The sequence below is a fragment of the Ictidomys tridecemlineatus genome, chromosome 4 (genome assembly GCF_052094955.1).
Source record: "Ictidomys tridecemlineatus isolate mIctTri1 chromosome 4, mIctTri1.hap1, whole genome shotgun sequence".
Lineage (NCBI taxonomy): Eukaryota > Metazoa > Chordata > Mammalia > Rodentia > Sciuridae > Ictidomys > Ictidomys tridecemlineatus.
The window spans coordinates 19,974,540-19,990,153 of NC_135480.1; the positions used below are offsets into that span (position 1 = coordinate 19,974,540).

Consider the following 15,614-nt stretch of genomic DNA (forward strand, 5'->3'; position numbering starts at 1 on the left):
ATTTATAAAAGTAAACTTCAATTTTATAGCCATTATAATTTTTTTAAAGCTTTATAGCTTATATTACAAAGTCAATTTTATTTCTCAAGGAAACCTTACTCCTGGTCTGTGGTCACTTTTGTGAAATTTTTTTTTTTTTTAAAGAGAGAGAGAGGAGAGAGAGAGAGAGAATTTTTTTTTTTAATATTTATTTTTTAGTTCTCGGCGGACACAACATCTTTGTTGGTATGTGGTGCTGAGGATTAAACCCGGGCCGCACGCATGCCAGGCGAGCGCGCTACCGCTTGAGCCACATCCCCAGCCCACTTTTGTGAAATCTTGAAAATAATTTTTGGGGATACCATTGACTTTGCTATCTTTTCTGAACCTTTAAAAAATCTTTGATAGTGCTAGGGTTGTAGCTCAGTGATAGAGTTCTTGCCTCGCATGTGTGAGGCACTGAGTTCGATCCTTGGCACCACTTAAAAATAAATAAAGATATTGTGCCCAACTACAACTAAAAAAAAAATTTTTTTTAAAAATCTGTGAAAGATGTGGGGATTTGGCTTAGTGGTAAAGAATTTGCCTAGCAAATTAATACCCAGTATACTCCCCCCCCCCCCGCAAAAAAAAAAAATCTTTGGTTGCCAGGTGTAGTGTCACACGCCTGTAATTCCAGCTACTCTAGAGGCTGAGGCAGGAGGATCACAAGTTCAAAGCCATGCTTGGCAACTTGATGAGACCCTATCTCAAAATAAAAATTGCTTGGGATGTTACTCAGTGGTAGAGGGCCCTTGGGTCCAATCCCTAGTACTCAAAAGAAAAAATCTTTCGGGCTAAAGATGTTGCTTAGTGGTAGAATACATGCTTAGCATGCACAGGCTCTGAATTTGATCCCCAGAATCCTCTAAAAAATAAAAAAGATTTTTTTATTTCCCTGCTAACCCAGTGCCTGGCACTCAGTGCATATATTAGCCATTAATGTTTAATGAATTAATAATACTTTAGGCAATATATCTAAACCTATAAAAATTTCAACTTTACTATCTACACTGAAACTTGAAGATATAATTCTGATAACAAATTATTAAAATTTTTGGTACTATTTCTTTTTTCTTTTGTGTTGTAAGGGACAGATGACACCCCAAATCAATAAGGTATATCAGCATCTTGAATGGAGAGAAAGAATTATATACTAAACTATTCACCTGAATCCTTCTAGCTGGTATTAATACTTTTTGTAAAATGAGAGCTGTTACAGATAGAAATGATTATGATTGTATACAGGATATAGAGACAGCAGGATGAAAGCTTTTAATTGTTCCAGTGGAAGATTATTGTGCCCTTCAAAAAAGAAAATTAGAGGCTGCAGTTGTAGCTCAGTGGTAGAGAACTTGTCTAGCATGTGTGAGACACTAGATTCAATCCTCAGCACCACATAAAAGTAAATAAAATAAAGGTATTGTGTCCATCTACAACTAAAAAAATTTTAAAAAGGAAATTGCTTTTTATTCAGTTTTAATGTTTTTTTTAATAAAGCCAACTTCATTGTTTTTTATAATTTTTTTGAGAGGTAAATATTGTAAAAATCTGTGATTTTAAAATGTATAATTCAGTGGTTTTAGTATAATAAGGAGATTGTACAACTATCATCCCTGATTCCAGAACATTTTTAGTCGTCCCCCCCCCCCCAAAGAAACCCTGTTCCTGGTAGCAGTCATTACCCACTCTTCTCTCCCTCTAGGCCCTGGTTACTACTAATCTGCTCCCTGTCTCTATGGACTTGACATGTCATGTAAATGGAATAATATAATATCGGGGTCATTTGAGACTGTTGCTTTTACTTAACATAATTTTGAAAATTTTGGTGCAGTCATGCTATATTGTGCTTCATTCTTTTTTTTTTTTTTTTTTTTTTTTTTGGTAGTTGTAGATGGACAGAATGCCTTTATTTTACTTGTTTATTTTTATGTGGTGCTGAGGATTGAACCCAGTGCCTCACACATGCTAAGCAAGCACTCTGCTACTAAGCTACAACCCCAGCCCTCATTCCTTTTTTTTTTTCTTTTAATTTATTTTTAGTTGTAGTTGGACACAATGCCTTTATTTTACTTATTTTATGTGGTGCTGAGGATCGAACTCAGTGCCTTGCTCACACTAGGTGAGTGCTCTACTGCTGAGCCACAACCCCAGCCCCCTCATTCCTTTTTGTTGCCAGATATAATTACTGCTCTTCACTTTTGCAGGTTGTGCCAACCATTTTGGAGAAATTCAAAGAGAAGAAACCTCAAGTTGTACAAGCCTTACAGGAGGCAATTGATGCAATCTTCCTTACTGTAAGTTGATGGAGTGAATTTGTGGCTTTATCTAAATTTTATATTTTATATTAATTTTATATTAACTATTCTTCACAACTGAGAAAATCTCATTGATCAATCTTCTTTCTAAAGACCACACTACAGAACATCAGTGAGGATGTTTTAGCAGTAATGGATAATAAAAATCCAACCATTAAGCAACAGACATCTCTTTTTATTGCAAGAAGTTTCCGTCACTGCACTGCCTCTACCCTGCCAAAGAGCTTGTTAAAGCCTTTTTGTGCTGCTCTACTTAAGGTATGGACTATCTTTATAATTCGGGATATTTTATACTTAGGCAATTTTTTTTCTTCTTCTTCTCACTAATTATATACAGTAACTACTTGACTTTCATACTGTAGATTAATGATTTTTTCAGGAGTAGATCCTATGCATTTTTTGAGACTGAATCCAAATTCTAGTAACTGCTTGTGTTCCTATTCTTGAAGGAAAGCACAAGTTAGTTTTCTTATTCTACTACTTGTTACACATTTTGTTTCTTACTTGGTCACATACTGATGTACGCTGGATCTTTCCAAGCTTAGGCATCAAATCTGAAGTATTTGAGGATCATTTGGGAGTGAAGAATTTTAGACAGATGGTAAGGGGGAAAAAGGAAGCACTGGCTTGCTGAATAGATAACCAGAGTTTGTGTTAACCCAAAAAGAATTTGTAAAAAAGTGACTCTTAATTGGCAAAGGAAAAATGTAATTTTTATCCAAGAACTACCAACCTGAATTAAAATATCTGAAGTAATATTTCCTAAAGTACTTTGTATTCATGAATATTTTTGCTTAATTCCCGAGTGCAGCACATCAATGATTCTGCTCCTGAGGTCAGAGATGCTGCATTTGAAGCATTGGGTACAGCTTTGAAGGTGGTTGGTGAGAAAGCAGTAAACCCATTCTTAGCCGATGTAGACAAACTCAAACTTGATAAGGTAGGTTAGTAATGAATTATAATGAAATTAAACAATAGTCTTGTCTCTTGGTGTTGTGATTTTGTCTCTTGGAAATTAGAAAGTATTAGTATAGTTTTGATCCAGATTTCTCCATTTTTTTTAAATGACAATTCCCATTAAGATGTATTACATTGCATACTCCCATGCACAATTGAAACAATTTGGGGGAATGTTTTTTGGTGTTTTTTGTTTGCAATTTAATATTTTCTGTTCATTAAGAAAAAAATTGCCAATAATCAATTTGTGAAATTTATTTCATTCTCTACTCGTAGTTCAGATGTAGAGTTTGAAAGCATAACTACTGAGGATTTAAATTTTATCCTAGGCTACAATGGTGATATTTGAACTATCTTTCAAATTATAACCAAACAAAAGCTGAGTGCCCAATCTGTAGAAAAGATGAAAACAACATTGTGAGATAAATTCGTTTCTAATATTCTAGAAAATTACCTTTCTAAATGTGAATGTCTTCCATCAAAATTATGGCCATCATGTTTATTATAATTCTGATTTGTAAAGAAGTAAAACATATAATACATCTACTATTAAGAAAATCTTGATGATTTATCTTTAAAAAGGAAACTTTTCTCTGAATTCTTATATATATGGTCGTGGTTTGGAAATGACTTATAAGTAATAATGTGGTCATTGTGTTTCAAAGTTGGGCTAAATGATGTTTATCTCACTTTCTTTCTCTAGATCAAAGAATGTTCAGAAAAAGTAGAATTGGTTCATGGTAAGAAAGCTGGACTAGTAGCTGATAAGAAGGAATTTAAACCTGTGCCTGGAAGGACTACTACTTCAGGGGCTGCAGGAGATAAAGACACAAAGGACATTTCAGCACCCAAACCAGGACTCTTAAAAAAGGCACCTACTGCTAAGGTTAATAGATGGTTTAAAAATGAGGATTTAGTAAGGTAGAGTTTGAGTCTGAGGTTCATGATTATTCTTCCAGTCTGACTTCATTTGAGAAATGAGTTCATTGGTCACACTGAAAATAAAGCAGAGCATGTGTTAATGAAGACATATATTCCAGAAATATATTTGGCTTACAGAGATAAAAATTACAGGAGTGCATTTTTTTTTCCAAAAAAAAATTTTATGGTAAAATATACAATATTTACTATCCTAACTTTTTTGGGGGGACAGTGCTAGGGATTGAACCCAGGGTTTCTTACGTGCTAGGCAAGTACTCTACCACTAAACTACATCCTTAGCTTTTTTATTTTATTTTGAGATAGGATCTCCCTTAGTTGCTGAGACTGGCCTCAAACTTGCAATCCTGCCTCAGCTTCCCAAGTCTCTAGGATTACAGGCATGTATCATTAGGCCAGCTGTCTTAGTCATTTTTAAGTGTACTGTTCAGTAGTATTAAATATTCATAATTGGTGCAACCATCATTACCATCCATCTCCATAACTTCATTTATATAATTGAATTCTATACCTATTAAACAATAATCTTTCAAACCCCCTTTTATCACCCACTGGTAATCACCATTCTTCTTTCCCTTGTTTGTTTGTTTTTGTGATGCTAGGGATTGAACCCAGGTCCTTGAACATGCTAGGCAAGTGCTCTACCACCAAGCCACATCCCCAGCCCTTTTTTTCTGTTTCTGTTATTTTGGCTATTTTAGAAACCCTTTATTATGTAGACTCATCAATATTTGTTTTTCTTTTTTTCCTTATGGTGCTAAGGATCAGACCCAAGGCCTCACCCATGCTAGACATGCCAATCTACCACTGAGCTACTCCCAGCCTCAGTATTGGTCTATTAGTGACTTATTTAATTTCGCTTAATTAATGTCCTTAAGGTTTATCCATAACGTATCATATGTCAGTATTTTGTTCCTTTTTAAAGCTGAATATCATTCTGTTGTATGGATATGCTACATTTTACTTGACCATTTATCCTGAAATTTTGATCAATATTTTCCTAATGATTTGTGATGTTGAACATCTTTTCATGTGATTTATTAGCCATCTTTCTTTCTCTCTCTCTCTCTCTCTCTGTCTCTCTTGTTGCTTTATCAGTGAACCCCAGTCATTTTGTTTTGTTTTGTTTTAGTTTTTTTAAAAAAATTTGGGCTGGGATTGTGATTCAGGGGTAGAGTGCTCGCCTAGCATGTGTGAGGCCCTGGGTTCGGTCCTCAGCACCACATAAAAATAAATAAATGGGGGTATTGTATCCAACTACAATTAAAAAATGAATATTTAAAAAAAAATTGAGACAGGGCTAGGGCTATAGCTCAGTTGGTAGGGTGCCTGCCTAACATGAGTGAGGCAATGGGTTTGATCCTCAGCATCACTTTATAAAAATAAAATAAAGTTATTGTGTCCATCTACTCTAAATAATATATTTAAAAATTGAGGCAGTCAGCCTCTCAAGGGTCTGGGATTACAGGTATGTGCCATGGCTAAGGATTTCAATTTTTTGATGAAAACTGGACAACTGTATGTAGTAGAACTTTGGGGACCAGGGAGGTGGAGGGAGAATATTCAGATATTTTTAGATTTTTGTTGTAATATAGAGTGTTAACCTTTCCTCTTTACTCCCTAAGAAGCATTCGATAAATTCCTACATTTTCTTTCATGAAAAACAAAAATTGAGGCAGGATCTCACTAAGTTGCTGAGGCTAGCGTCAAATTTTTACTTCTCCTATCTCAGCCTCCCACATTGCTGGGATTACGTCACATGCTCCACCATGCCCAGCTTGGAGAAATATATATTCAGGACCTTTGCCCATTTTGATTTGAGTTGTTATTTTATATATGTTTTTAGATGCTGATGGACCTTTATTTTGGTGATTTATTTATATGTGGTGCTGAGATTTGAACCCAGTGCCTCACATGTGTTAGGCAAGTGCTCTACCACTGAGCCACAACCGCAGGTCTTTGTGTTGTTTTTGATTGTTTAGTTTTAGGAATTCTCCCATATATGATTTCCAAGTATTTTCTCCCATTATTGGGTTGTCTTATTTGGTGGTTGGTTATTCTTTTGATTTTTCTTGGGTACTAGGGATTTAACATGGGGGCAGTTTACTACTGAGCTATGTTCCCAACCCTTTTTCTTTTTCAAAAAAAAAAAAATATTTTCTTAATTGTTAATACACTTTTATCTTATTTATTTATTTATATATGGTTCTGAGAATCAAACTCAACACCACATATTAATAGTTAAGCACACTACCACAGAGCTGCAACCCCTGCCCCTTCCCAACCCTTTTTATAATTTTTTTGAATTAGAGTCTTACTAAGTTGCTTTGCAAGTCACTGAGTTGCTAAGGCTGGCTTTGAATTTGAAATCCTCCTGCCTCAGTCTCCCAATTTGCTGGGATTGTAGGCGCGTGCCACTGTGCCTGCCTTTCATAAAAAAATTTAACCACATAGAAATGGATGAGTATGGGACTGCAGATATAGCTCAGTTGAAAGAGTGCTTGCCTTGCTTGCACAAAGACCTGGGTTCAATCCCTAGCACAACAAAAAGAAAAGAAAAGAAAAAGAAAAAAGAAATGGATACTTTGACATGATTGAATGTATATTTTTTAAAATTTTTTAGTTGTAATTGGACACAATATCTTTATTTTATTTATTTATTTTTATGTGATGCTGAGAATTGAACCCAGTGTTAGGCACGCGCTCTACTGCTGAGCCACAACCCAGTCCCTGAATATGTTTTTTTAAAAATGTGTCTATATATACATGTATATACACATACACACACACAGAGAGATGTACAAATAGCAATAGACATACCAAAGCAAAGACAGCATTGTGCTTAATAATGATGAAATTCTGGAGATAATCCTATTGAAGTGAGAAGAAATGCTTGTTAGTACCTTTATTATTTTATAGTGACTTCATATTAACTAAGAGGTATTAAGAGGAAGTGAGAGGCAAAACTGTCAATTTTATAGCTCGTATAATCATATTCTTAAAACTCAAAGCAAGTCACCTAGAAAGACTTCTAAAACAAGAAGATTCTATAAGAAATTTATCTTCAACATAAGTGGAACAGTATGATTTCTCATGAAAACCCCTCTGTTCTTTTGCAAATTATATAGATCTATTATGAGAAATAAGTATGTTCTCCTAATATTAAAGTACCTTGGGATTAAGTATTGAGTAAATGTTATAACTTAGAGACTGTCCTGTACTGGTATAAGAAGGAATGTAAAGGCATTTAAAGACATCAGGATGTCATTCTCAAATTAATCTGTAAATCTAATACAATTCCACTTCATTATTTTTGTCTCATTTATTTCACTACTCATTTTGAATTAGAGGTTCTTAACATGCAGTGTGCAGATTATCTTTCTATCCCCATGAGTGGTCTTCAGAAGGGAGTCTTTATGCCCATGAAACTGAGCATGATAATTTTCATTTTAATCAAATTTTCTGTGAGCATGAAAAAAGTTTATTTTTGGGTAATTTTCATTTTAATCAAATTTTCAGAGGGTTTTATGATCCAAAAAGTTTAGCAGCTACTTTCTAAACCTTAAATGATTTAATTTTTTTTAAAATTGCATTTAGGCTGGGGGACCACCTAAGAAGGGGAAACCAGCTGCACCAGGAGGTGCAGGGAACACTGGAACCAAGAACAAGAAAGGACTGGAGACCAAAGAAATTGTGGAGCCAGAACTCTCGGTCAGTATGATGCACTGTGCCTCCAAGCTGGGAATGTTGAGACATATTGAAGATTCTCAGATAGTATAGCATATCCATTGGAGTGTTCTTTAAGTTTTATCTGGGGTATTTTTGCATTCTTGCCATCTGTTTCCTTAAGCAGTTTCTAATTTTGACATATTTTTGTGTCTTACAGATGGAAGTTTGTGAAGAAAAAGCTTCAGTTGTCCTTCCCCCTACCTGTATACAGCTACTAGACAGCAGTAACTGGAAGGAAAGGCTAGCCTGTATGGAAGAGTTCCAAAAGGTAGATACATAGGGATAAGTATACTGTGAAAGAAAATTAAGATAATGGGGAAATAATGAAATCCATAATGAAGAATGTATCTTAATTACTGTATTTTACAAGCAACAAACATGTTTCATAGTATTAAGTAATGAGATGGGTTTTTTTTTTATTTTGTTATTTGTAGCTGTTTGTCTTTCAATGTCTTCATTCAATGACTTCTATAAGCAAACAGATCTCTCCACTTAAGCCATTCCTCATCCATTTCTGTATTTACCCACTGTGTCATCATTTCTTAGTGGTATAGACATCATCTATTGGTAGAAAAAACTATCAAAAACTTGTGTTGAAAAACTTCATCATGGCTTATTTTGGCATGTACTGTGATTCTCATGAGAGCAAGCTGTGGAAAAACTGAAAGCGCAGTGGGACTTGAGGCAAGAACCTTACAGTTTGGTATCTGCCACTTGTGTGATTTAGACCTAAATTTGTATGTCTTTGAAATTTAATGCTTAACTACTTCTATCCTACTACTTCACTATATTTTTAGGAAAATTAAGTAAGATAAAATACATATGAGCAATTTCTGCCACAAACTAAGCAAATATGAAAACTGTTACTATTACTTTCCTTGGAGCAAATTATTTGAGAATTCCTAAAATGTAAAATCGAATAGTTTCAATGATATAAATATAATGGCCATGTACCACGTATCCATTATTTCTCATTAAAAAACATTAGAATAGACGTTAAGCTCCCTCTTTTACCCTCCTCGATTCTATTCCCCTTCTTCCTTCAAAGGTAACCAAGTACTAGACTTTGGTATTTGACTTTCCTTAGTAACTAATATTTAACCCTTAACTCTCACTGTCTTATTTATTTCAAGGCTGTTGAACTAATGGATCGTACTGAAATGCCATGCCAGGCATTAGTGAGGATGCTGGCCAAGAAACCTGGATGGAAAGAAACTAATTTTCAGGTATTTTTAAGTTGTAAATTTAATGTTTTTTATTGAAGTAATTTCTATTACATCATCCTGTGGAGGTGAGTTTATCTATAACACTATTCCCCTTAGCCTCCCTATGTTTCTTCACCTCAGCCAGGACAGTCATCACCACAAAGGCTAAATATATTCTGATAGATTCTCATCCTGCCATCTTTCCCTCATACTGCCACATTTATTTTTTTAGAGAGAGAATTTTTTAAATATTTATTTTTCAGTTTTCGATGGACACAACATCTTTTTTTTTATTTTATGTGGTGCTAAGGATCGAACCCAGAGCCCCGACGCATGCCAGGCGAGCGCGCTACTGCTTGAGCCACATCCCCAGCCCCCATACTGCCACTTTTAAAACTCTTCTTCATGCAGCCATCTAGATAAGTGAAAGGAGGACACCTGATTTGAGCCAAACCCTCCTGGTTAAATCCATAAGGGATAATTTTATATATTTTTTTAAAAAAAATATTTTAAATATATTTTTTAAATATTTTAAATATACGTATACTTTAAATATTTTTTTAATATACATGGGCACAATATCTTTATTTTGTTGTTTATTTTTATGTGGTGCTGGGGATCGAACCCAGTGCCTCACATGAGGCAAGCATTCTGTCACTGAGCCACAACCCCAGCCCTTTATGTGTATGTGTATATATTTTTTTTTCCAGTATATATTTTTTAGTTGTAGTTGGACACAAAGGTATTGTATCTTTATTTGTTTGTTTATTTTTTTGTGTTGCTGAGGATCAAACCCAGGGCCTCACATATGCTAAGCGATTGCTAAATGGCTGAGCCACATCCACAGCCCCTATGTATATATTTTTAATAACAACTTTATTGAAACTATAAAGTTCACTGTTTTGATTGATTGATTTTGGTACTGGGAATTGAACCCATAGGTGCTACTACTGAGCTGCATCCCTCCAAGCCATCCTAATTTTTTATTTTTAAAATAGGGTCTCATTAAATTGCTCAGGACCTCACCTAAATTGCTGTGGCTGGTCTCAAACTTGTAATCCTCCTGCCTCAGCCTCCCAAATTGCTGAGATTTTAGGTGTGAGCCACCACACCTGGATAAAACTCATTGTTTTAAGGTATACAGTAGGGTTGTTTTTGGTTTTATGGGGCTTTTTATTTATTTATTTTTTTTAAAGAACTAGGGATTGAACCCAGTAGTGCTTTTCCACTGAGCTACATCCCCAGCACTTTTTAAAATTTTTTAATTTTTTAAAAATTTATTTTGAGACAGGGTCCCACCAAGTTGCTTAGGGCCTCACTAAGATGCTAAGGCTAGCTTCAAACTTGTGCTCTCTGCTTTGCCTCCTGAGTCACTGGAATTATAGGCATGCAGCACCATACCCAGATCAATGCAATTGTTTTTAGTATATTCACAAACTTCTGCAGCTCTACTTTTAGAATGTTTTCATCGCTCCAAAAGAAACCTCATACTCAGTGGCAGTCATTGTCTAATCCTCCTCAGTCTTAGTCTCTATAATTATAATTTTTGATCTTTATGGATTTACCTCTCCCGGACATTTTATATAAAGTAATAATACAATATATGACCTTTTGTCTGGCTTATATTTAGCATAATGTTTTCAAATTTCATCCATATTGTAACATGTGTTAGTTCCTGTTTTTTTTAATTGTCACATAACATTCCATTGTATAGATATACCGTAATTTACTTTTCCAATCATTTGCACATTCACATTCAAATTTTTATGTTTTTAATTCTTTTGAGTATATACCTAGGAGTAGAATTTCAGGGATCATATGATAACTCTATTTAACATTTTTTTTTTACAAGGGGCAGGTACCAGGGATTGAACTCAGGGGCACTCGACCACTGAGCCACATCCCTAGCCTTTTTTGTATTTTATTTAGAGACTGGGTCTCACTGAGTTGTTAGCACCTTGCTTTTGCTGAGGCTGGCGTTGAACTTGTGATCCTCCTGGCTCTATTTAATTTTCTGAGGAATTGAAAAACAGTTTTCCAAAGTGATTGTATCATTTTTACATTTGCTCCAGCAATGTGTGAGAGTTCTGTTTTCTCTACATTCCCACCAATAATGGTTTTCTTCCTTCCTTCTTTTCTTCCTTCCTTTCTTCCTCCCTTCCTTTCTTTTTCTTTCTTTTCATCCTAAAGAGTATGAAGTATGATCTTGCTGTAATTTTGATTTGCAGCCTCCAAAGTCTCTGCTCGGTTGGCTTAGTGGTCATCTAGTGATTAGACAGATTTCCTTAAAGGCCTTGAACCAATTATGTCTTGTACCTTTTGCCAGGGGTGTGTGTGTGTGTATGTATGTTGGGATATGCCTTGAGTGCTCCAGAACTTCTCAGCCTTCTCTTCTTGCTTATGCAGGGCCTGAAAATCATCCAGAAGTAAGATATTAGGGCCCTTTCATTTTTTTTCTGTGCCCACACACAGCCTTGAATATGTGTAGCATCATCTAGATTCTTGAGAATGTATAGAAGCTTTCAAAGTCCTCTGTAGATTCCCTAAATCTTATTTTTAAGATGTTGACCAAGGTCCCTTGCCTCAACTGGTATTGCAGCTGCAGGCAGCCCCAACAGTAAATATTGAACAGTTGTTACTAATTGTTTTCAACAAACTCCCTGGGAATAGCCCTTTTTCCCACTGAATTAGATAGTCGGGTCAAATAACAGGTCCTTAAAATGGGGCTTTTCTAGGATACTGCCAAATTAGTCAAATAATGATAGTCATTATTACTTTTTGAGGAGCTTCAAACCTGGTCTTGCCTCCTGTAGTAGCTACACAGTTACCATATTTATAAGACTATGGTTTTGACTACTATGGACTGGGAGAGGAGGATGTGATGAAGGTTAAATCTCCAGAAAGCTCACTTTTCTTCCTGAGTTCTTGGTACTTTTTCTTTAAATGTTCTTTTAAGTGTTTCAAACCTTTAGCTAATTTTCAAATTTCTGAAAGAAATTTTTGCAACTTATTTTTTTTTTTACTGTAAGACATAAAATTACCTCTTTTCAGCAATTCTTATTCTACCTGTCCAGAATTCACACCCTGATATTTATCCTTTTCAGGTGATGCAGATGAAGCTTCACATAGTTGCTTTGATTGCCCAAAAGGGAAATTTTTCCAAAACATCAGCTCAGATTGTTTTAGATGGCCTTGTAGACAAAATTGGAGATGTAAAATGTGGAAACAATGCAAAGGAAGCTATGACAGCAATAGCTGAGGCTTGTATGTTACCATGGACTGCTGAACAGGTTAGTAGTAACACAAAGCTCTTTCCCAAAGTCAATTTTTTTTTTTTTTTTTTTTTTTTTTTTTTTTTTTTGCACCAGAGAGATTAAACCCAGGGGTGCACAACCACACTTCACCCACATCCTCAGCCATTTATTAAAAAATATTTTTTAGTTTTAGGTGGAACAATATCTTTATTTTTACATTTATGTGGTGGTGAGGATTGAACCCATTGCCTCATGCGTGCTAGGCAAGCACTTTACCATTGAGCCACAACCCCAACCCCTCCCCAGCCCTTTTAAATTTTTATTTTGAAACATGGTCTCTCTAAGTTGCTTAGGGCCTCACTGAATTGCTAAGGCTGGCTTTGAACTTGTGATCCTCCTGCCTCAGCCTCTCAAGCCACTGGGATTGTAGGCATTCACCATGATGCCTGGCCTCCCCAAGTTAATTTTAAAGTAAGACCTTTTTTTTTTTTAAGTTGTTGATAGACCTTTATTTTATTTATTTATATGTGGTGCTGAGAATCAAATCCAGTGCCTTACACATGCCAGGCAAGTGTACTATTGCTGAGCCACAGCCACAGCCCCTAGTAAAACCATTTTTAATATTACATTATTTTTACCTTTAATGTATTGCTGCTTGATAACGAAAGCTTACCTAAGTCAAGGATAGTCTATAAAGAATGACTGTACTTTTTTTTTTTGGTACTGGGTTATTGAACCCAGAGGTGCTTTACTAAAAGTCACATCTCTAGCCCTTTAGTTTTTATTTTCAAACAGGGTCTCATTAAGTTCCTTAGGGCCCCCTGGTTCAGTTGCTGTGCTTCTGACTTAGAATCTTACTACCTTAGTCTCCCAAGTCATTAGGATTATAGGCATATACCACAGTGCCCAGCAAGGACATTAAAATCCTTTTAAGACATTAAAATCCGTAATGACCACTAATAAAAAGTTTTAAGCAGTCCCGCATGCTTTAAATACTACTATAACTTACCTTATTTTCTTGTGGGGGTTAAATCTTTTGTTCCTACGTTTTTCTTGTAGTTGTTTAGCATCAAAAAAGCTATATTTAACCCACAGCCATCTTTAAGTCATGTTGTATGCTTATAAGAAATATGAGAGAACATAGATCTGATGTTGTTTTTCCCCTGCTCCAGGTTATGTCAATGGCTTTCTCACAGAAGAATCCCAAGAATCAGTCAGAAACTCTGAATTGGCTATCTAATGCAATAAAAGAGTTTGGTTTTTCTGGGTAAGTCAGAAAGAAGTAAAGTAGGTAAAAATTAAATGTTTTGCCATCTCTAATTGGTGATTACAGTAAGAGCTATATTGTCTATATAAAAGAATATTGCCTTTTTTGGGGGCGGTGAGGGGGACCAGGGATTAAACCCAGGGGTGTTTAACCACTTAGCCACATCCCCATTCTTTTTATTTTTTTTTTAATTTTGAAACAGGGGTAGTGGCTGGCTAAGTTGCTTAGGGCCTTTCTAAGTTACTGCGGCTGACCTTGAACTCCTGCCTCAGCCTCCCGAGTTCCTGGTATTACAGAAGTGTACTATCACTTCCAGCAAGAAAACCACTTTTATCCTTAAAAGTCTGAATTGGCTTGTGTTCTATATTTTTATATCCATTAACACAGTCCTCTGAGTTATTTTTCCTCAAGTGTTAATAACTATTCCACAGAAAAGCCATTTCCAAAGATTTCTACTCAAATGACTTTGGAAGTTGCTACATATAATCACATTTGTTTAGAGACCTACAGGGCAGTTTGGTATATTAAATACTCTCAAAAATCCCACAATGGAAAAGATTTTTAAACTTTGCTTTTTTTGTTGTTGTTGTTGTTGAGAGAGAGAATTTTTTTTTTAATATTTATTTTTTAGTTTTCGGCAGACACAACATCTTTGTATGTGGTGCTGAGGATCAAACCTGGGCCCCATGCATGCCAGACGAGCGCGCTACCACTTGAGCCACATCCCCAGCCCCTTAAACTTTGTACATAGAATTACTTGTACATAGAATTCAGTTGTACATAGAATTCAGTTGTTTATTTTAGTTAACAAAATCTTATGTAGCTTCCTTTATCTAAGGTTCTTTTTAAAACACCTTTTAAATAATAATTAATTTGATTTCAACCTTATAAAAATTACCTACAGTATTGTGTTATGCTCAGTTTATAAATGAGGATACTGAAGACCAAATGCTGGGCTGGGGATTTGGCTCAAGCGGTAGCGCGCTCGCGGCCCGGGTTCGATCCTCAGCACCACATACCAACAAAGATGTTGTGTCCACCGAGAACTAAAAAATAAAATATTAAAAATTCTCTCTCTCTCTCTCTCTCTCTCTCTAAAAAAAAAAAAAAGAAGAAGAAGAAGAAGACCAAATGCTTAAGTTATCTGTCCTCATCATAGCTAGGAAAGTGGCAAAGCCAAAGTTTGAATCTAGGCATTCTGGTTTCAAGAGAATGCTATACTTGATATACTGTGTTGCCTTTCTTTGTGCCTTGTTACTTTTTATAACAGACCTCTTAGTATCTTACAAAACAGTGTTTTGATTCTACTTATGGAAGAAACTCTATTACTCGAGAATTTACCATCAGTTCAATTATCATTTAAGCAAAGAACTGTTCAATATCAGTATCTCTGGAGTTCTCACAAAGTCCAGGTTATTGTTATAATTCCTTTTTAAAAACCTCTTTTTTTTTTGGTTTCAGCAGTAGAGATAGAATCCAGGGTTGCTTTACCATGGAGCTATATCCCTAGCCCTTTCAATTTATATTTTGAGATATGGTCTAAGTTGCTGAGGTCCTCACTAAATTGCTGAGGATGGCTCTGAACATGCGATCCTCTTGCGTCTGCCTTCTGAGTCACTGGGATTATAGGTGTAGGATAAGAGGTTAGATGTTTTCAACTTGGTATAATCTGAAAGAAGAACTGGCACACATAAGAGCATTACAGCCTTCTGTATTTCTGTTCTGATTGGAAAGTTTTTTTTTTTTTTTTTTTCCTCTAGCAGTATAAAAGTCCTGTTTGCTGGACACAGTGGTGCACACCTGTGTTCCCAGTCCTTGTGGAGTCTGAGGCAAAAGGATTGTAAGTTCCAGGCCAAACAGGGCAATTTAGCAAGACCCTGTTTCAAAATTAAAAGGACTGGGTTATGGCTTAGTAATAGACTATCCT

General features: G+C 35.6%; 1 protein-coding gene across 5 annotated transcripts in view; it reads left to right on the forward strand.

Moving 5' to 3' along the window:
* The window catches only part of Ckap5 (cytoskeleton associated protein 5), a 102,177-nt gene that overhangs the window by 50,123 nt on the left and 36,440 nt on the right, over window positions 1-15,614 (forward strand). For all 5 annotated transcript variants that reach the window (XM_021729613.3, XM_005329996.4, XM_021729614.3 and 2 more), the window contains 9 exons: window positions 2,226-2,315; window positions 2,430-2,594; window positions 3,148-3,276; window positions 3,997-4,179; window positions 7,830-7,943; window positions 8,119-8,229; window positions 9,095-9,187; window positions 12,271-12,456; window positions 13,593-13,687. In XM_021729613.3, coding sequence (XP_021585288.1) covers window positions 2,226-2,315; window positions 2,430-2,594; window positions 3,148-3,276; window positions 3,997-4,179; window positions 7,830-7,943; window positions 8,119-8,229; window positions 9,095-9,187; window positions 12,271-12,456; window positions 13,593-13,687 — 1,166 coding nt within the window. The remainder of the gene's footprint in view (window positions 1-2,225; window positions 2,316-2,429; window positions 2,595-3,147; window positions 3,277-3,996; window positions 4,180-7,829; window positions 7,944-8,118; window positions 8,230-9,094; window positions 9,188-12,270; window positions 12,457-13,592; window positions 13,688-15,614) is intronic.